At 41.9% G+C, this 21,977-nt stretch overlaps 1 protein-coding gene across 1 annotated transcript in view; it reads right to left on the reverse strand.

Annotated features, from left to right (window-relative positions):
• Positions 1–21,977, reverse strand: part of LRSAM1 (leucine rich repeat and sterile alpha motif containing 1) — a 390,590-nt gene that overhangs the window by 104,411 nt on the left and 264,202 nt on the right. The window contains exons 15-17 of the mRNA XM_085610452.1: positions 20,484–20,554; positions 16,064–16,163; positions 6,684–6,771 (exon numbers count right to left, since the gene is read on the reverse strand). Coding sequence (XP_085466578.1) covers positions 6,684–6,771; positions 16,064–16,163; positions 20,484–20,554 — 259 coding nt within the window. The remainder of the gene's footprint in view (positions 1–6,683; positions 6,772–16,063; positions 16,164–20,483; positions 20,555–21,977) is intronic.

The raw sequence follows: 21,977 nt of genomic DNA on the forward strand, positions 1-21,977 counted from the left end.
GTGTGGTTATGTGAGTGTGTGGGGTTGTGTGTGTGGTTGTGTGTGTGTGTGCATTTGGTTGTGTGTGTGCCTGTGGTTGTTTGTGTGGTTGTGTGTGTGGTTGTGAGTGTGAGTGGTTGCGGGTGTGGTTGTGATTGTGTGTGTGTGGTTGTGTGTGGTTGTGTGTTGTTGTGTGTGTGGTTAGGTGTGGTTGTGTGTGGTTTTATGTGTGTGTGGTTGTGTGTGTGGTAATGTGTGTGTGGTTGTGTGTTTGGTTGTGTGTTTGGTTGTGTGTGGTTTTGGTTGTGTGTGTATGGTTGTGTGTGTATGTGGTTGTGGGTGTGGTTGTGTGTGTGTGTGTGTGGTTGTGGGTGTGGTTGTGTGGATATGGTTGTGTGTGGTTGTGTGTATGGTTGTTTATGTGTGTGGTTATGTATATGGTTGTGTGTGTGGTTGTCTGTTGTTGTGTATGTGTGTGTGGTTGTGTGTGTGATTGTGTGTGGTTGTGTGGCTGTGTGTGTGTGTGGGTGTGTGGTTGTGTATGTGTGGTTGTATGTGTGGTTGTGTGTGTTTGTGTGTGTGCTTGTGTGTGGTTGTGTGTGTGCTTGTGTGTGTGGTTGTGTGTGGTTGTGTGTTTGTTTGTGTGTGTGGTTATGTGTGTGTATGTGGTTGTGTGTGTGATTGTATGGTTGTGGTTGTGTGTGGTTGTGTGTGTGTGTTTGTTGTGTGTGTGGTTGTGTTTTTTGTGTATGTTTTTGGTTGTGTTTGTGGTTGTATGTGTAATTGTGGTTGTGTGTGTGGTTGTGTGTGTGTGTGGTCGTGGTTGTTCATTAGTGATTGTGGGTGTGGTTGTGGGTATGATTGTGTGTGTGTGGTTGTTTGTGTGGGTGTGTGTGTCTGGTTGTGTGGGTGTGGTTGTGTGAGTGTGGTTATGGTTGAGTGTGGTTGTGTGTGTGTGGTTGTGTGTGGTTGTGTGTGTGATTGTGGTTGTGTGTGGTTGTGTGTGTGTGTGGTTGTGTGTGTGTGTGGTTGTGTGTGGTTGTGTGTGTGTGTGGTTGTGTGTGTGTGTGGTTGTGTGTGTGTGTGGTTGTGTGTGTGTGTGGTTGTGTGTGTAGTGTTATGTGTATGATTGTATGTGTGGTTATGTGTGTGGTTGTATGTGTGGTTGTGTTTGTGGTTGTGTGTGGTCGTGTGTGGTTGTGTGGATGGTTGTGTGTGTGGTTGTGTGTGTATGTGGTTGTGTGTATGATTGTGTGGGTGTGTTTGTGTGTGTATGGGTGTGGGTGTGGTTGTGAGTGTGGTTGTGTGTGGTTGTGTGTGGTTGTGGCTGTGTGTGTGGTTGTGTGTGTGGTTGTGTGTTTGGTTGTGTGTGTGTGGTTGTTTGTGTGGTTGTGTGTGTGTGGTTGTGGTTGTGTGTGTGGTTGTGGTTGTGTGTGTGGTTGTGTGTGTGGTTGTGGTTGTGTGTGTGTGGTTGTGGTTGTGTGTGTGGTTGTGTGTGTGCATGTGGTTATGTGTGTTTGGTTGTTTGTGTGTGTGTGTGATTGTGTGTGTGTGGTTGTGTGTGGTGTGTGTGTGTGGTTGTGGTTGTATGTGTATGGTTGTGGTTGTGTGTGTGGTTGTGTGTGTGTGGTTGTGTGTGTGTGGTTGTGTGTGGTTGTGTGTGTGGTTGTGGGTGAGGATGTGGGTGTGGTTGTGTGTGTGGTTGTGTATGTGGTTGTGTGGTTGTGTGTGTGGTTGTGTGGTTGTGTGTGTGGTTGTGTGTGTGGTTGTGGTTGTGTGTGTAGTTGTGTGTCTGGTTGTGTTTGTGGTTGTGTGGCTGATTGTGTGTGTGGCTGTGTGTATGGGTGGGTGTGGTGTGTTTGTTTGTGTGTGTTTGTGTGGTTGTGTATGTGTGGTTGTGTGTGTGTGGTTGTGTGTCTGTGTGGTTGTGTGTATGGTTGTGTGTGTGTGGTTGTGTATGTGCATGTGGTTGTGTGTGTTTGTCTGTGTGTGGTTGTGTGTGAGTGGTTGTGGGTGTGGTTGTGTGTGTGTGGTTGTTTGTGTGATTGTGTGTGAGTGGTCGTGGGTGTAGTTGTGTGTGTTGTGGTTGTGTGTGTGGTTGTGTGTGTGGTTGTGTCGGTGTATGTGGTTGTGGTTGTATGTGTGTGTGTGTGTGGTTATGTGTAGGTGTGGGTGTGGGTGTGGGTATGGTTGTGTGGATGTGGTTGTTTGTGTGGTTGTGTGTGGTTGTGGGTGTGTGTGTGGCTGTGTGTGCTTGTGTGTGGTTGTGTATGTGTGTGGTTGTGTGTGTTTCTGTGGGTGGTTGTGTGTATAGTTGTGTGTGTGGTTGTTTGTGTGTGTGGTTGTGGTTGTGTGTGTGTGTGGTTGTGTGTGTGTGGTTGTGGGTATGTGGTGGGGTATGGTGGTTGTGTGTGTGGTTGTGAGTGTGGTTGTGTGTGTGGTTGTATGTGTGGTTGTGTGTGTGGTTGTGTGTGGTTGTGTGTGTTTATGTGTGTGGTTGTGTGTATGTGGTTGTGGAAGTGTGGTTCAGTGTGGTTGGGTGTGGTTGTGTGTGTTTATGTGTGTGGTTGTGTGTATGTGGTTGTGGAAGTGTGGTTCAGTGTGGTTGGGTGTGGTTGTGTGTGTGGTTATGGTTGCGTGTGTGTGGTTGTGTGTGTGTGTGTGTGGTTGTATGTGTTGGTTGTGTGTGTCTGTGGTTGTGTATGTGGTTGTGAGTGTGGTTGTGTGTGTGTGGTTGTGTGTGTGGTTGTGTGTGGTTGTGTGTGTGGTTGTGTGTGTGAGGTTGAGTGTGTGGTTGTGGTTGTGTGTGTGGTTGTGGGTGTGGTTATGTGTGGCTGTGGTTGTGTGTGTGTATGTGGTTGTGGGTGTGGTTGTTGGTGGTTGTATATGTGGTTGTGTGTGTGTGGTTGTGGTTGTATATGTGGCTGTGTGTGTGGTTGGATGTGGTTGTGTGTGGTTGTGTGTATGATTGTGGTTGTGTGGGTGTGGTTGTGTGTGTGGTTGTGTGTGTGTGTGTGTTAGGGTACAGGGCCTCTAAGGGTGGCACAATGAGTGCTGCAGCCCTTAGAGGCCTTCCCTGGTCACAAGGCCCTGGGTACCTAGGGTACCACTTACCAGGGGCTGATATGTGGCCAGGGTTTGCCAATTTGGTTTTGAGGTTTTTGTTTAGGGAAGGAACATAGGCCCTGGGCACCTGATTGGCAGGAGTCCAGGGCACACTCAGTCAAAGTACATTCAGCAATTCAGCAAAAAGTGGGGGCATACCATGCAAGAAAGATGGCACTTTCTCACAAAGTATATTTTACCTACCTGTACCAAGTCTTGCTTAGTTCTAGAAATAAAATATAAGTATACCTTTTTTTATACTCACTCAATTGATCTAGATTCTGTCTCCGAGTTTGTGCCATCAGTCTTGATTGAGTGAATACGATAAATGCTTAACACACCCTCTGTATAAGCCTAACAGCTCGCCCACACTACCACTAAGAGAGCTGTTGGTACTTACCTAATTTAGACTCTGCTATACCCCTGGGTGACACCCTGGACTCTGTGCACACTATACCTTACTTTGGTATCATAATTACAGAGCCCGCTTCCTACACTCCTGCACTTCTGTAATGCCATACTGTGGGTCTACTGGTTTACAATTGGTTTATAATTGTCAATTGCCGACAGACCTGTGGTGCTGTTGCTCAAGTCTCTTGTCTCTCTGCACTGATATCATGGCCTTGCTCTGCTTGTTTTCTTTGTTTGATTTATCCTCATGTTTGTGGTACTTTGTATTTGATGTACCCTTAATATCACATAATTTAAAAAAAAAACTATAAGTTATTTTTAAACACAGCGCACCACCTCCCCCCAAGTCCATTCCACCCCCTGACGTCAAAGCCCGGTGCGGCAACAGCGGATGCACAGCCCTAAAGCTACTCGAAATACTGAAGATCTCTAAGAAAACCAGAGAAGCAACTAGATTTGTAGACCTGGCCCTAGTACGAGCCAAGTGATGGATTGCATTGCAGTGGAAGAGCAGAGATGTGCTAGCATTAATTGAGTGGAGGAAAGAACTGGTGGAATGGACAAGCACGAAAGCCCAAGTACCATTAGACTTGGTGCAAAGAGGGCATAAAGTGTCCCGCATCACGAATTGGGATTTGTTCTCATCAAAGATCCCAAAAGGCAACATTACCCCTCCCCTAACTAAAAAAACAACTAACAAACCACCAGTTGTGTAGGCTTGTCGGTTGTCCACGGCTCACAGATATTAAGAGTTACTGAACATTATAGGAAAATGACCTCAATGAGCTGGTGCCAATGTGGCCCAAATACATTATGTTTCTACATTATACCCAGTCAGTGTCCTCTCAATGGTCCTGGCACTCCCCTGATTGCTCACCCGTTGGTTTTCTTTTTCTTCTTTGCTCTCCACCACTCCCACACCTTGAACCACCTCGCTTCTCCAGAAGGCATCATGGATGCCCAGGAACATCAATAGAGATAGTCAGACCCACAGTCTGTTTGAATATTCTGCACTGAATATGCTTTGTATATACTCGTTTTTTTCTGATGTAATGTCATAGAATGCCTTTGAGGGCCTAGAGTCATGTTTTTTGTTCTCTTTTTGGTTCCTTGCCGTCTCTTCTTCTCACACATGTTCTTTTTTTAAAGTTGCAGATTTTACCTGTAAATCTCACTGTCTCAGCTGTGGGAACTGTCATATGGTCAATTTCTCATTGGCCGATTGCTGTAAGATTGCTATTGAATTGTTCCAAGGTTAAAACATAAAACAATAAAAATAAATAAATGTAAAGGTATGTGTGAGGGTCTTTCTTTTTTTAAGAGCAGTGCAGGGAATGTGTTCCTGTTGGCCGTGTGTGACAGTAGGACATAGAATCTTAGCTTTGTATTCTGTGCAGTGTGCTCTGCTATAGTTAAGTCTCCTTCTTGAGGGATAGAACAAGCACAGCTCAGTATGTTCCCTTTAAACGTGGTCACAGTGTTTTGTACAGGTAATATTGCCAAGTGTCAAGCTTTATTTTGACACCATAAGTTTCAAACTTCAGTTTACATGAAAGAAGTAGGAAACAAGTTGAATTCGGTTGTCTAGCGAGGTGAGGAGATGGAAGGGGAGAGGCACTGGATCAATGCCAATGCACGTCTCAGAACAGGCCTTGCACCTATGTGTCCTGAATTTGTACCAGCTGCAGCACAGACTATAAGTCAAATAGAAGTTATTACTTGTTTATGTTTCGGAGCTGTATTGTCTACAGCTAATACACCAACTCTACATTTTATGAGATAACATATGCACTAAAATCAATACCGTTTCATCAAAACCAGCACATCATCCTTATTGTGTGGCACATAGGCACTGAAGATGTTCATGTTATAGCCCCTGATCCTTCTGTATGAAGCGATGTGGATCCAATAGGCATGCTTTTCAGATCGTCACAACATAAACCTAAGAGGAGTGTTATGGGAAGTGATTTAAAGAAAGAAATTGATTATAGAGGAATCCAGATACACAGAAATCTGCTAATACCCTGATACCTGAGCTTTCAGAAAGCAAAACTCTAACCCACTGATACTGAAGAAAGATGGCATCATAGAGATGCCACTTGCACAAATGCAAACATGCTCGCACCCATGCAACAACATACAATGAGATAAAGCCATATGAGGTGAGCCATGCTCCCAAAACTGGAGTGTAAGTAGGCCCTCTGGGTCCAGGGGCCTTGCGGATGTCCACAAGAACATATTAAGTGGCTTATGATCTCTCGAGTTGGTCATAGCGTGAGAATTGACCACAGAAATGTGCTTAGAGACAAAGACTGCACTTATAACATTTGACAGCAGTGGGTGCCAAAGCAGAAAAAGTACAGCACAATGTGGTGTTTTCCAGTTTTTACTAAAAAACAAATATTAACTTTGATCATGTTGTAACAGTTATAATCAGTCCAACAGAAAATTAGACACCTGAGGCTAAATGTATCTCTAGAAGAGCTTATTTAAACCACAACTCACATTGAATGATTCTCTCAAGTACCCCAGCTGAAGGGTTAAAGTCTATTGCTAGACTTTACACTTCTAGGGGGGAAATTTGAAGTTACTCACGTCCCACTTCTTCAATATAGGGTTTTTCACTCTAAATGAAGATGATCTGTATCTTAGACTAAGAGGTTGTCACAAAGAGGTTTTGGGTGCAATACATCCCTGAGAACATTTTAGACTGACAAGAGACATGCGATTCACCATTCTACCCAGGGGAAAGGATATTTAAACCTCTTTTTAGTTAAAGATTCCACGGCTGCAACACACCGTTCTCCAGCCTTATCACAAAGAAAAGACACTTCATTCTACTGCTAAACTTGCAATACTTGTGATTATTGTGGACTTCTGAGTACTTGCTTTATTGGAAAGTCAAAGGTTATTTTGGCAGAAATACTAACCTTAGCCATATGATATGGGGAAGTTCCTAGAAGGTAGTATTAGACAGTGGGACTCAGTATATAGTTGAACTGACTGACTCATGCATATGTTCCAAACTAGGATGACCAGTTGTATTATAGTGTAAAAGAAGACTGGATTTATAAAGTTGTATGTGGCATGAATGAGTGTGGCATTTCAAGACTTAGGGAGCCTTGGGTAGAACAAGCAATCAAAAACACCTGTTACGGGACATTATAAACTGAAGGTTTGTGCCTTACCTCTTTTAATATTTGGCTGATGGCTTTATTCTGGTCCAGTTGTTGCCAGTCCAGGATTTGCTGAAACTTCTGATCCATCTCTGCTAGGCTGCAAGAGGAAGAAAGACATTTAACATATGCTCTTAATTCTACAAAAAACAAAGCAACCTGTATTGTGGACAAAATGTCTGTCAACTGAGAAAGGAGGAAAGATAAAATATTACCAGACTCAGATGTTACTGCCTCAGAATTGTTCCTTTGGATGAATAGACCCGTCTACAGATATGTCAGTCCAACATCCTGGCAGACTGTAAATCTCGCCTATATCCTCATTATACATTTTCTCTTGCAAGAGCAGCTTAGATTATAAATATTTATAAACATCTGTGTGCACAGTCTTTGTAAATGAACGCAAACCTGATGGGTATCTAAAGTCATGCTATGTGTGCTGCAACATCAACTATTAAGCTGGCTAATAAAAAAGGCTTTGGTGTCAGACATACATGGCTACTCAGGTTAGCCACATATTTGAAACAGTGTTCTGGTAGGTGTCATTTCCTTACTGCTTTAGCAGTCAATAGATGTCATTAAACTTTTTCAAGTTAAAACCAGAGAAAACAAAAGTGATTATCAATAGGCGACTGCTGAAAAAACAGTTTCAAATTGTTTATATGAGCTTTGTATTATCTGTTTCACCTCTATCAAGACACAAGAAGTTAAATGCCTTTGTTTGTGGGTCAATTCCAGTCTATCAGTGAACTCCCAAATTGCTTATACTAGTTTAAATGCAGGAGCCTTTCTTTGTTCACTTAAAAAAAAAATATGAAATTCCTCCTGTATCCCACTGATTTCCATACTGCTGTGCAGGTCCTAGTACTAGCTCGGCTGAGTAGCAACCCCATACCCAGTTCCTCCTTGCTGCCTGATCTCTGTTAACCAAAAAGCATGAACACATTGTATTTGCTAAAAAAATTCCACTACCTCTCTCTAGCAGCCTGAATAAAATTCAAGCTGGCATGCAATACTTTTAAGGCCATACAACATAAACCTCCAGTTTATTTCAGAGCTTCTTTCAAAATTTTAGGGTAGCAACAACAGATTGCGAAGCAAATATTGGAATGCAAAAAAAATAATCATGCAAAACAGTCACTTTCTTCAGAGTAGTCCCATCTTTCTGGAATTCACTGCCAGTTGATATAAGATACTCAAAAAAGTCGTCCTCCACTTCCAAAAGGGACTAAAAACAAATCTGCTCAAATGCATTTGGCCTCACCTCCATAACCTTATCAGAGTTTCACTATTTTTCTTTCATGCTTATTTCTCTCCTTGAATTCCCCTATTCTTTCTTGAGCTCACTGAACTCGCCCTCTTCCTGAATGAATTTTTATTAAGAAATGGTTGTGTTTCTTGTAGACAAAATGGTTTCATGATGGTCGTTTGTAAGAGTTTGCAATAAGACCCCATGTTGTTCTAGTGTACAGAGGACCGACACCTACCTGGTCCAGATACACTTAATAAAGATGTTAAATAAGGATTATGATACTTACCTTGTAAGCATCTGTTCTTGGCTTGTGCTGCCATAGATTGGCATGCTTTGCATAAGTCTGCCATCTAGTGTTGGGCTCAGATGATTACAAGTGTTTTTGTTCTAAGAAGTTTTCTTCAAGACACAAAGCTGAATGACTTCTCCACTTGGGAATACTGCACGTGGTCATCAACGCCATCTTCAGATTGCTTTGCCGCAGGTAGGTGAGAATGTAAAGAATCCTGTGTATGTAAGCATTGAGATGGCCATGCGTTGGTATGAGATAAAGTATATAAAGTGCAACCTACACTAAAATGTGGGGAGGAGGATGGCGCGTGTGAATCTACAGCACTACATGCCAAGAACAGATGTTTACCGGGTACATAACAATCTGTTCGAGGCATGTGTGCTGTAGATACACATGCTTCGTATGGACTGTAAAGCAGTCCCTCTCCGTAGGCAGTGGTTAACTTGTGGGCGTTGCAGTTGTCTGAAAAAGAGTTTGTACCTTTGCTTGAAGAGGATTAACGTTTTGTGCGTGACAGAATATAACAAAACGTTTCCATTTTGCTGCAGAACATTGCCGTTCAGTTGGTTTACGAGCTTCTTTAGGAATGTTCATACAGTCTTGAGGCAAATAAGTGTCCAAATTCTAAGACTTCAGGAGCAAAATTGCAAAATTCATTTGTTTGGGATTGGGATGTCTTAGTGTTCTATGTTTCTGCGTGAGAAGGTCCAGGTTGAGGTGAAGCGTCTCGTGTGGGACTAGAGATAGTGCCATGAGTGTGGAGAACCACAGTTGTCGAGCACATGTGGTAGCTATTAGTATCATGATGAGCGACGTTTGCCTTAGTTTGCTGACCACTAATGGAAGTAGTGGGGGAGGTGGAAAAGCATATGAAAATATCCCTGACCAGCTCATCCATAGAGCATTGCCTCTGGACTGATGGTGGTGATATCTGCTTGTGAAGTGTGGGCATTTAGCTTTTTTTTTTTGTTGCAAACAAGTCTATCACTGGAAATCCCCATTTGTGAAAGTATTGTTGAAGAACATTGGGGTGGTTTTTCCATTTCTGGACTTGCAGTTGTGATCTGCTCAGAAAGTCCGCAATGTGATTGCTGGTCTCTGGGACATGTTCTGCTAATATATGAACGTTGTTGTGTATTGCCAACTTCTATATTTTCTGAGCTAAGTGAGATAATTGGAGTGAGTTTGTCCCCCCCCCAGTTTTTCTAAATAATACATTGTTATCATATTGTCTGTTGGAATAAGGACAACTTTGTGTTGTAGGTGAATTAGGAAGGCTTTGATCACTAACTTGCCGCTTTAGGCAATTGATATGGAGATTCTTGTGGCTGGAATCCCATAGTCCCTAAATAATAATGTTATGGAGATGTGCTCCCTTCATCCTGTTAGAGATGCATCTGTTGTTAAGAGTCATTTGTGAAACTGGGTCTTGAAACAGCCGCCCTTTGAATAGATTTTGTTGATTCCACCATTGCAGAGAGTGATACGTGTCCATTGCTGGGAGAGATAGTAGAGGTCTCATGTTGAGTCTGCAATGTGGGAATATGTTAATACAAGATGCCATCATGCTTAAAAGTCTGAGAATGTTTTGTCAGGAATGTGAGTTCCTGTTTGAAATTGTTGAATTAACGTTAGTATATTGCATATTCTCTCTGTGTTTGGGGATGCTAACGCTAGATTTGTGTTGAGCGTGGCCCCTAGAAATGCTTGAGTGGAAGCTGGTTGTAGATGAGATTTTTGTAGTTTGACAGTAAACCCTAGTTGATGTAGTAAATCTCGGGTTGTTTGAATGTATTTGCTTTGATTAGCCAGTTGCCTAGATAAGAGAAGACATGAATGTTTTAACTGCTAAGCACTTTCTGAATACTCTTGGTGCTGTAGTGATTCTAAAGGGAAGAACTTTGAACTGATATTGATTTCCCTGAAATGGACATTTGAGGTATTTTCTGTGTGCAGGATGAATTGGTATATGAAAATAGGCATCCTTTAGATCCAAGATTGCCATGAAGTCTCATTTTTGTACTAAAGGGATGATCTCTTGAAGAGTGGCTATATGGAAATGTTCAGATATTATGTAGTGATTTAATGGTCTGAGATCTAGAATGGGCCATCCTTTTTGGGGATAAGGAAGTATAGTGAATACACTCCTGTCCCGTGAAATTGTGGTGAAACTGGTTCTATTTCTCCTTTCTGCAACAGAGCTGTAATTTCTTGTTGCAGAAGAATTTGGTGTTGCACGGATAGGTATGTTTGAAAGGAGGAATATTTGGAGGAGTTATTTTGAGATCCAGACAATAACCATGTTTGGTTAACATCTAAGACTCATTGGTCTGTTGCAATCAACTTTCAGTTTTGGAGAAACTGTTGAAGACGACCCCAACTGGTGTTTGGTGTTGTGAGGGAAAAGTAAAGGAGTCATTGTTGGTATTTGAGGAACGTGTATTGTTCCCTCTGCCTCTTCCTTTAAAATTGTTACCTCTGTAGAAGGTCTTAGTTGTTCTGGTTTGTTCTTCAGTTTTATATTGAAAACAAGAGGTGTCTGGGGAAGATGTTCTTGCCCCTTGTTTAAAATTGGGCCTATGTAAGGGACCTCTATAGGTGTTTGTTTGTAGCGCTCCCATTGATTTTTGCTATATGTGTCCTTTTTCATTTTCTCAAGGACTGTGTCCCCCTGGGGGCCAAAGAGATGTTCCTTGTCAAATGGGAGGTTCAATATAGTTTGTTGTACCTCAGGTTTGAAACTTGACACCCTAAACCATGGATGCCTTCTTTTTGGACCCTCGTATTTATACTCTTAGCAGCAGTGTCGGCTGCATCTGAAGCACACTTAATAGAGTTGCAGATGATAAGTTTGATATTCATTAACCAGCTCTTGACCTCCTTTTTCTGTGCTCCTCTGGGAGATGTTGGAGAAGGCCCTCCATTTCGTCCCAGTGGGCCCTGTCGTACATTGCTAGTAATGCTTGGCTATTAGCTATATGCCAATGATTAGCTGCTTGTGCCACAACTCTTTTACCAGAAGCATACAGAAGTTTGCATTATTTTTCTGGTGGTGGTGCTTCTCCAGTGGTTTGGGAGTTAGCGCTTTTCCTAGCATAATTGACCTTTAACAAAAATGGGATCTGAAGGCGGTGCTTTGTATTTTGTATCAATGCTAGTTTTTATTCTTGCTTTAACTGGTTGTTTGAAAATGTCATCTGCATGAAGTGTCATACCTTTTAAAAGTGGTAAGTATTGTGCCCTCTTTGTGTATTAGATAAAGTTTCAAAGAGGAAATCCTCCTTTGTGGAGTCCTTACATAAAGGTACCTGATAGAAAGTGGCTGCTTTGGCTATAAGTTCCTGATAAGCAGATGCAACATTAGGTGGTGATGAACGGCTAGGATATAAATCAGGATCAGTGTCAAGATGAGGTCCAATATTATAATCCTCCCAAGTATCCCCTGGCTGTGTGTCATCTGGCATGTCTTGATCCTCATCAACTGTTGACTGAGGAGACACATTACCAGCCTCAGACAAATATATATATATATATATACACATACATACACACATACACACACACATACATACATATACACATATAGAATGCATGAGAGAGCTCCATTGGCTGCCAGTACGTCAAAGAGCCAGATTCAAGCTTCTGAGCCATGCACATAAGGCACTACATCAATGCAGTCCCAGAATTCTCCAAAACAAAGTCCAATTCTATGCCCCTACAAGGTGTCTGAGGTCACGCTATCAAGCGTGGGCCAAGACAGAGTATCAAGAAAGCAAGGGAAGGAGACCGCACCTTTTCTCATCTGGCCGCAACACAATGGAATGAACTACCGCTAGATCTAAGTCTCACTGATGACTACCTGGCATTTAGAAAGAAAATGAAAACCCATTTGTTCCCCAAGTCCTAAGTGTCGGATAAAGGGGCAGCAGGCATCACTCCACATCACCCCCTACCATTGGATCTCGCTTTCTCAATGGCGTGATATCCTTCTGGATGACTGTAGCGCTCTATAAATAAATATTTTATATACATATATATATACATATATAATATACATATACATATGCATATATAGACATATGCATATATATATTCACTTAAAAAACCATAGGTTTCACACATGTTATAGTTAGCTGGACATTTCACTCGTAAAAAAAACATTGAAATTCCCCCTTTATAGCTAGTTCAGGTGACTATAACTCGCGCGACCGCAATCCACTGCTGATGACGTCACATATTACATCACTGTATTCACTAAGATACTGTTAATAAGTCAGTTATACAATTAATTTTACAAAAAAGACCATCCATTTAGACATTTATTTAACCGTTTATTCTTCCATTAACCTTTAGATATACATATATAAAAAATATTTATTTTTCAGAAAGACACATATTCACTGGATGATGTCATCAGTGATGTAATATGTGACGTCATCAGCAGTGGATTGCGGTCGCGCGAGTTATAGTTACCTGAACTAACTATAACGGGGGAATTTCAATGGTTTTTTATGAGTGAAATGTCCAGCTAACTATAACATGTGTGAAACCTATGGTTTTTAAGTGAATTTGCAAGGTTTTTTAAATGCTAATTTCTAACTATAACGTGTGTGAAACCTATGGTTTTTTTTGTGAATTTGTAAGGTTTTTTAAATGCTAATTTATGTATGTATTATTATATATTTTTTATATATTAATTTTACAATAAACTACCTATGTATACAGTTATAGATTGACTATATCCAGTAATATATAATGGCTCAGCTCTTTTTTTTTTAAATTTGGATAAAGTTGAACAGCATAGTTAATATCTTCTATAAACTTATAAACAGTTTAAAATGTTTTTTTTTTAAGGGTTTTTCACCGTGCGCGCACCCCGCGATTTTTGAAAAAAAATAAAATGTTTTTTTCACCCTTCGGGGTCCTTCAGGGACCCCCTGACAAAGGCTAGGGGGTCAGGAACTCTCTACCCTGCCCCCTTTTCACGTTGTCCACCTTTCTTTTTCACTGTCACACACAAAATGGCGTCCGACACTTCCTGATTTCGACCGCACCCTGCGCGCACGGTGCGCGCACCCCGCGATTTTTTGAAAAAAAATAAAATGTTTTTTTCACCCTTCGGGGTCCTTCAGGGACCCCCTGACAAAGGCTAGGGGGTCAGGAACTCTATACCCTGCCCCGTTTTCACATTGTCCACCTTTCCTTTTCACTGTCACACACAAAATGGCGTCCGACACTTCCTGATTTCGACCGATTCGAATGTTGACTGACATCTAACCACCAATCAGAATTACGCTCGCGCACATTTGGTGCGCGCACGGTGCGCGCATATAGATATTCATGTACTTTTAACTGCAATTTTCTCAGGAACTACTGAACAGATTGACACCATATATGCAAAAGGCACATGCCTGACCTGAGGACTACCTCTTTGCCAAATTTCAAGTAATTCTGTTCAGCCGTTCGGGCTGTACCTTCGACTAAAGGTCCTATGGGAAAATGCATGGGGAAAACGCGTTTTGGGACCCCCCTTTTTTCTCAGCCCCCGCTTGACGTATCACCCCGAGACTTTCAGGGTAGGAGCTGAGCGGAGCGCCCCATTAGTTTTGAAAATTTCACAAAGATAAGTCAACCGGCGCCAAATTTATTCAAAATAGAATTTTCAGATTTCCTATGGGAACTCGGTCCTAACTATAACTATCTACTGGCGACCGCCAGTAGATAATATACATATACATACATACATACATATATATACATATACATACATACATATTCCTAGGAGGCAGCTGGGATACTGGGGGTTATCTGTTGCCCTATCCCTCATCCCAGACACGAAGAGGCCATCTTCAATGTTTATATGACCTCCCCTACAAGCAACTATTAGGAGACTATTCACATATGTCATCTACTGCAGCCTGAATGAAATCCAACTGCTTAAAACAGACAGTGATAAGAGGGAGGTACTTATGTTTTGCAAGCACACTACCTAGTCTTCTATCTGGTGGACTTTGAAACTTGGGTATCGCACCCTCCGTTCGCCCTGAAGTCCTCTTAGATCAAGATCTTTGCATGACTTTACAGGTCAACCATGTCTCAGTCACTTGTTTTGCCATTCTGAAAATGTTATATGAAGTTTTCTTGTAGATTCCCTTTACCATTCTAAAACGGTGCCCATGCACACATCACCTCACATCTGGACTATGAGCATGCCCTTTAACGGGGAATCCCAGCCCACTTGATGCACCAACTTCACCTTGTTCTCAATCTCCCAGCCCGCTCTCCCATATCTCTCTCGCTACACCTCAGAAACCTCCCCTGGCTAACCATGCACAAAGGATCCTGTTCAAAACTCTTTGCTTTGCCCACAAAGCTCTGCATAATACGGCTCCCATCTATCTCAACTTTCCACCAACCTACTCATGTTCTGTGCTCCATCATCCGTCAGCCTGAAATTCCATCTCATACCTGCCTGCTAAGAACTGAAACAACTTCCCACTAGCTCTGTGCCAACGTCCAATTTACTGCTCTTTAAAAAACAACTTTACACTTGGCTGTTCAATAGAGTTGATTAGACCTCTTTCTGTCAAGTGAGAGGTTTTTAGTGGCAGGAAGGCCTTAGACAGTGACAGTCACTCTATTCAAATGAAAATAACATCACATAACAGAGGCTTCTGCTGTATCGCCTACACTGCTGTCTCAATGTTAGTTTTTCTTGCAGCTAAATCAGCATGTAAATTGTTGATACTATAGCAGGGCCTTTTTACTATTTGTGTGTGCCACCTCCTCTGCAAGAGCCATCAGTAAATACCTTTGACGCTTCTTGTGCACAGCACATCAGGGAGAAAGAATTCCTCCCTTTAAGACTTTTCATCTGCCAAATTGTCACTTTTCGGTTGGCTGCAGAGGCCAAACCAAGATGTGAACTCTCATTCAGAAAATTCGGTGCCTCCTCTGGGACCACCAGTGCCCGGTCAGTACCATAAAAGAGCTGTAATCAGTGCTAGGTTTTCAATGAGGCACACTCCCACCTCCCTTCATGAGGGGTCAGCATAACATCTCCAAACACCTTAGCTCTGGTTAAGCAGTGCTAATTTGCACAAGGGCACACAAGCCCACACATCTACTTCAGTGTGACAGCTGGACCTGGTGCTTACTGGCTGAGCCCTCATTTCACTGGGGGGGGGGGGGGGGGGGTAGGGTAGGTCTTCATGGGATCATCACCATCATCTCTATGCACCACCCCAAGGAGACCTGAACGAGTGAGAGAGGTCCAAAAGGGAAGATCTATTGAAGATCCATTGAGGCATGGGGCTGAAACTCTGCTGACCACAGCATCCATGGAATTGTGTTTTTGCCCTCACTGCAAGCTGCTCCAGGAGACACCAGGCTTCCACAGGGTGCGGTGATGAGCAAAAGAAAGTAGAACCAAGTGCAAAGGCCGAGACTATGCAGCCATCTTGAGCCCCTGACAGCCATGTCCCTCAACCCCTCCAGGAAAAGATGATTATAACAGCTTTTCCATTCATATGCAATGCATTAGACAAGCATCATTTTTCCAGTAGTATAATTGCTTGACAGTTGTGCATGGAGTGCTTCTTTGGACACAGAATGTTCTGACGGGAACAAATTATATTTGCTACTGTTTAAGACAAAAATTACCTCGCACTTTATCAAAACATTGCAATCTTAAATGAGAGCTCATTTAGAACCTCAAAAAATCAGTTTGTTCTAATTTATTTAAATGTTTCTTTTGAGTTGAATGTTACTGGCCGTTCTTGACAATGGATGGAATTACAATTGTCATAAAAGGCTGTAACTGACCACAAACTGTCTCAGCTTTCTTACCTGGAGTAGGCTTGGTTGACCATCTCTTGCCGACGGGATTCGTTAGACGTTTGGATGAGCCTATTGTTATAACTCTCTGCCAACATCTGCTGCATGGCATCTAAGAAAGAAAAGGGAGGCGATTACTGTCCAATCTCATCAGCAGAGGAAAACCTGGACTAATATTGGATCTAGAAGAAAGCGCATCTGAATGATTTCTAGAAGAAGGCAATGAAATTAATTAATTACAGGTTAAACCTCCAGCTGCACCAGAGTGAACAACTAAAGGGAAAGTGGGCACCTTGCAATAGATGTTCAAACCAGGCATAATACTCTCAATGCTTCTTCCTACTCAGGTTTGTGTAGAGCAGTTGATAAACAGTATAACATGCTGCATATATATATCTCTACCAATGCATAACACATTATGTAGCACTCATTTTACATAAGAGCAATTAATCTTTAACAACAATACAAGTTATTAAAGAACGTGGACCAAACTACAATCATCTGTTAGATGAACATCTACTCCACTCATAAGCTTGCAAAACCTTTAATAAGTTACAAATATCAAACACACTTAGTGAAACTAAGAGGTTTTCAGACTCTGGCACGCATGTTCTGGTCAAACATTCAATCAATTATCACTGGAAATCTACCAGTGCCACCCGGACTACTTGAGTATGAAGACTGACAAGAGGTGGAAGGTCTCTGATGAGGTATTGCTACAGGAAAACCACACAACATGGATGGCTTATGGCTTGTCCGTCCGTTGAATGCCCCAGGTTTGGGAATTTGACTTGGTAAATCCTTTGAGCCATGAAGAAGACTCTAAAGAGTCAGAGGAATGGAGGATCTCGAAGTTGAATCAAAAATGCTCTCCTACATAAAATACTCCATATCTTAGTAACAGTCTCAAAAACGAAGTGAAATTTAGTATTTTGGTTATTAGAGGCCATTATATGGTCAAACATGCACTGGGGCCATTGATGAAGGCATGCATGAAAACTATTTGTTAATTGGAATCATCTCTTATTAAAAGTGTTTTGATTAACACTTTTTCAAATAGAGATACTGTTGAGAAATTCCAACAATAAAATACATCAGTCAGTCAAAAAAACACTTTATTCGATTAGTTAAAATCATAAAAGTACAGAAATACATAAAAGCATAAACCATGACATGATCAATAAAAAATATGGTTACAATAAAACCATATAATAAAACAACATACAACATATTTAAAAATCATTAGAAAATTACTCATATGATGCCCAAGCTAGAAGATTGTTTCGCCTTACAGCGCATAGCAGCCACCCAAAAATTTGCCACGCTAAAGATAATGCGAGTACTACTCAGCTGTTGAAGAAACAGGGCAGGTCTAACTTGTAAGAAGCCAGCTTCCTTTAAAATTGGAAGTAAGTATTTTTTACAGCTAGCAGAATAAAACTCGCAAAACATAATAAAATGCAACGTATCCTGACATGAAAAGTCATCACAGTGGCATGGTATGCTGCATTCGGGCTTGCCCCACAGAGGATAAGAGCCAAGAGAATAGTGAATCAGATTGAATCTAAAACGCAGTAATAAAAATCTATGGAAAGGATTTGTAACAATGCTTAGATAGGGTTCCAGCGAAGGAGACGAGAGAAGCAAAAAATGTGCTCTCACATTTGGTTTTCGAAGTTCTGTCTCCTCGCGGTCCATAGTAAGTCTATCTAAAAAAGACTGCCTGGTCCATGCAATATCTGCTTTAACTATGAGAGATGGAGACGAAAAAAGCTCAGGGCGCCCCATGCTAGAGAACGCCACTCTAATGTACTCTAGCCAGGGGATTCTATGAGCATGATCTAAGGCTAAAACATCACTCAGGATCTGATGATTAAGGGAGATTTCCTGGTTTAACCAGGTTTTCCCCCAAAATAACAATGGAGCCAACTTCAATTTATCAGAAACATAACCCAGACCAACCTCCGCATGAATAGAAAAAACAGGTGTTGATTGGGGAACTGATAGCAAAGAACGCAGGAATCTATTTTCTGCAACTTGAATCATATCCTGTGTAACATAGCCCCACAGAGCCGCGCCATAAGTGGCAATAGCCAGGCTTTTTGCAGTATAGACCTTCAACAAGGCCTCCATTGGCCTTGCCCCCAACTTCTTAGCAAAACTGATCACAGCTGAGGAAGACCTGGCTACTGAGTTGCGTTTAAGTTTAATTTGTGGGCCCCAGGAGCCATTCTCATCAAAGAGAACTCCCAAGTAGCAGAAGACCTTAACCCTGGAAATCTCTTCCCCGTTGCAAAATAGGGATCTAGACTTTGGCTTTTTACGTTGTTTCCCCACAACCATAAAGTGAGATTTTTTAATATTCACTTTAAGATCCAGGGCAGCCATGAATGCACCAAAGGCATCCAACAATCTCTGAAGCCCCACCGCTGTGCGGGCCAACAAAACAGCGTCGTCCGCGTATAGAAGAACTGGTACAACCCGTTCCCCCACGCGCGGCGCATCAGCTCTCGAGACCCCCAGAGACCCTTCCAGGCCATTAATATAAATTGTAAAGAGGAGTGGGGCAAGGATACACCCCTGCCTCACCCCTCTCTCCGCCCTAAAGTGCTTCGTGCATTTCCCATCCTGTGTGACCCTCACAGATGCGGATAGATCCTGATGCAAGGTTGCAAGAAAACTTACTAAGGGCGGGTCAATACCCAGATCCAGCATGATTTGCCAGAGCTTGGACCGGTTGACCAAATCAAATGCGGAGGACAGGTCCATGAAAGCCATGAAAAGGGACCCGTCCTTCGCCACCGTATATTGCTAAATACATAAATAATGACGCGTGAAGCACTGATTAATATACTGAGATTTTAAATATACAGTACCCAGAACTGGCAGACCGTGGTGGTGCATATGGGGACTATACCCTCCTTCGAAATACCTTGTTTCCATGGATTCACAATAGGACTAATTGTCAATGTGAAACTAATTATTATTGGATCTTTCTGTCTGATCTAACATACATCAGGTATTATAATTTTCTTCAAAATAATTGTTTAGTCGGAGATATAGAATAGCATTAGAATGAAAGGAACATATAAAACCCTAAACACTGTTTATCACACCTCCCTAATTGGTTAGCCTCAAACTCACTGTTTTGGCCTCAAACTCACTGTTTTGCCTTGTGGCATTCTTACTGAGCATTCTAATACCTCCTATACTTGCAGCACAACCTTTTTGTGGCAGCATGTCCCCACCATTCCACTTCACTTTCCCTCCTTATTAACTGAACTGAACTTGTATACCCAAAGCTTCACAGCCTCTGTACCGACCTGGTTAGGGCACCTCTTGACAGAACCCAGTGTTGGACAAGAATCAACATTTAGCTGAACCCAATGCTCTCATCTGCAGTGTTGGACAAATTAGTATATGCTTCTTTTTAACATCTTCGGTGTTAAAAGTGAAGACTGAATAAGGTCGTTTAGCAAGGAAATGTTATCTATTATTAACAAGCCCCGCAAAAGTTAAAGGTTTCCCTTCATGCTGCACAGCGCAGAGCAGAAGCCATGTGGCCATTTGCACATACACAAAAAAATACAGGGAAATATTCCACAGAACCTGCACACATAAAGCACGTGCTTGTGTTAAACAAGCACACTTTAAGGCCTAATGCAATCCGAATGCTAAGGTAATTGACTCAAATGCACAGACCCACCAAAACACACACACACACAGGGGCTTGAGGTCATATAAGCACCCTGACTAGCCTAGTCTGGAATACCACAACCAGTTTTGTGTTTTTTACTTCCCAATCCTCAGGGCCTAACAAATAGAACTCAAGGTGATCACTTTAGCAAGGTCAGTGTAGCCAAGTTCATTCAGCCTATGTCCTCCTGACCTGTGGAAGTGCTCGACATCAGAAGTGGGGGCACCATCAATAAAATACAGGGGGCACATTAGAAGTGATAAAGAGCCGTAATCCTGTCAACTCAAAAGAATGTGCTCTTTAGACGAGAGTGAGACAGTAAATGGCTGTTTGACACAACAGACCTTGAAATTCTCATCTATCAACTAATGAAACCGAGGCTCATGAGCTGCATGATACTATAATAACAGCATAAGCATTACAAGGCATTCACAACTAAACTATGTGTTTGTGCAAACTGGTATTTTATTAATCTGCCAATGCCTATTAGGTGTGGACCACTGACAATTATTGATCACAAAAGCGTGCTTATCCTACTTTTCATTTTCAGGTCAGGGGTCAAGTTACGTTCAACATGTTGATTTACCCTTCTATCACAGCACCTATTTAGATGTGTTTGTTTCATATAATCATGCAAGAACAGTCGAGAAAGGAATTTGCATACAATTATGAAAACAGCATTAATAACAAAAGCCCACAATATTAGTATAATTTCCCTTATGCAGCTGGACTTACGAGCCACGTCTCTTCTGTGCAGGTTGTCAGTCTCTTCCTGTGTAATTGCCATGAGCTGTTCCATTTTTATCCTAAGAGATATCAGGCAAAATTAGCCATAACTACTAACGGACTAAGTCACAGCATAATGAAACATCCTAAAATTAAAGGATCGAAGGTAGCTCTGCAAGAAATGTGGTCTGAAGGCCATTTGTGCACTCTCCCACAGTGCAGAATGCAAAAAGTGGAGCTGATCAAATGTTCAAACTAATGAAACAGGTACAGAAACATATCGAATTTAAACATTCAAATATTTGTGGGCTCTGGAAAATCTAACTTGAAGGAGTTAAGGGAGAGAGACTACAGTTGAGCTTTAAAACATGGACAAAGGCAGTTTCAGGAACATTATCTTGGGGACACTGTTCACAACAAACTCTTCATCAATGCTGCAGTACAGTACAGTCATCAATTTTGCAGGTTCTCCAACTGCTACCCACAATGCAAGGAGAGATTTTGTTTGGCACTAATTTTGGTCTCTAGTCCAACATATCCTGCGTGGGTGCTCGGAATCAGTCTAGGCACCTCACCCAAAGTTTATGTTGTCCAACAAATGCGCAGAGCCTACAGATTAGTGGGAACTAAACGACAATCTACATGTACCCTTTTCTTTTTTCAGGTCTTGCAGGGTTTGAAAAGAGCTTGCCTTGCTGTAGCAGACATTTTAGGAGAAGTAGAAGTAGCTTTCTAAGATCTGGAAGTAAAAAAACTGAGCAGAGCTCTGGGAGACTCCCTTTACACAGCCTGCGGTGAAAATCTGAAGGAATCAGCCTCTCTTTGGAAGTATTCTAAAGGGTGCTACCGCCTAATTGGTTAAGGTTTGAAGTTTGGTCCTTTTTTTAAAAGGACATAGCTAGGCTATCTAAGTGATTGTTCATTAACATTGGAGCCTATTATAGTGATAAACACAGCTTTACCATGGTACCGTGGGAATCCCACTTCGACAATGGGGAATGATACAAGTATGTGAATATATGCAAGATTCAATACTAGAGAAATATGAATCAGTTCTCAAATGTGGCATTAGAAGAATGTAACTGCAACAGTCTTTGGTTCTGAAAGATTCTCCATGACATGTACCCGTATTCAGAATCTCTGAGGGAATAATTTGATACATTGCTGGTATGACAGTGTGCGCAACCCCTTTAATGCATGTTCTACCCAAGGCATAGGACCCTAAGTGTATCTCAGAAAACTGGGATCTATCCAAGGCAGACAAGGATATTTTGTTCCATATCATAGCAAGAGCCAATTGATCTTGTCCGCATACTGTAGACCTGACAGTTAGGGAATGTGATAGAGGATGGAAATCAGCAATGAGCCTGTTGTTGGCCCTTCCTTGAGAAATGTTTGCTGCCTTAGCTACAGTGAAACCTTTTCTATTTTTATTTCTGTGACTAACTGCAAAGCATGGGCAACCAAGGGTCCCATGGTCAAATAGGTCTAACCTCAAGGCTC

This window comes from Triturus cristatus, chromosome 1_2, assembly GCF_964204655.1.
Source record: "Triturus cristatus chromosome 1_2, aTriCri1.1, whole genome shotgun sequence".
In the NCBI taxonomy this organism is placed as follows: domain Eukaryota; kingdom Metazoa; phylum Chordata; class Amphibia; order Caudata; family Salamandridae; genus Triturus; species Triturus cristatus.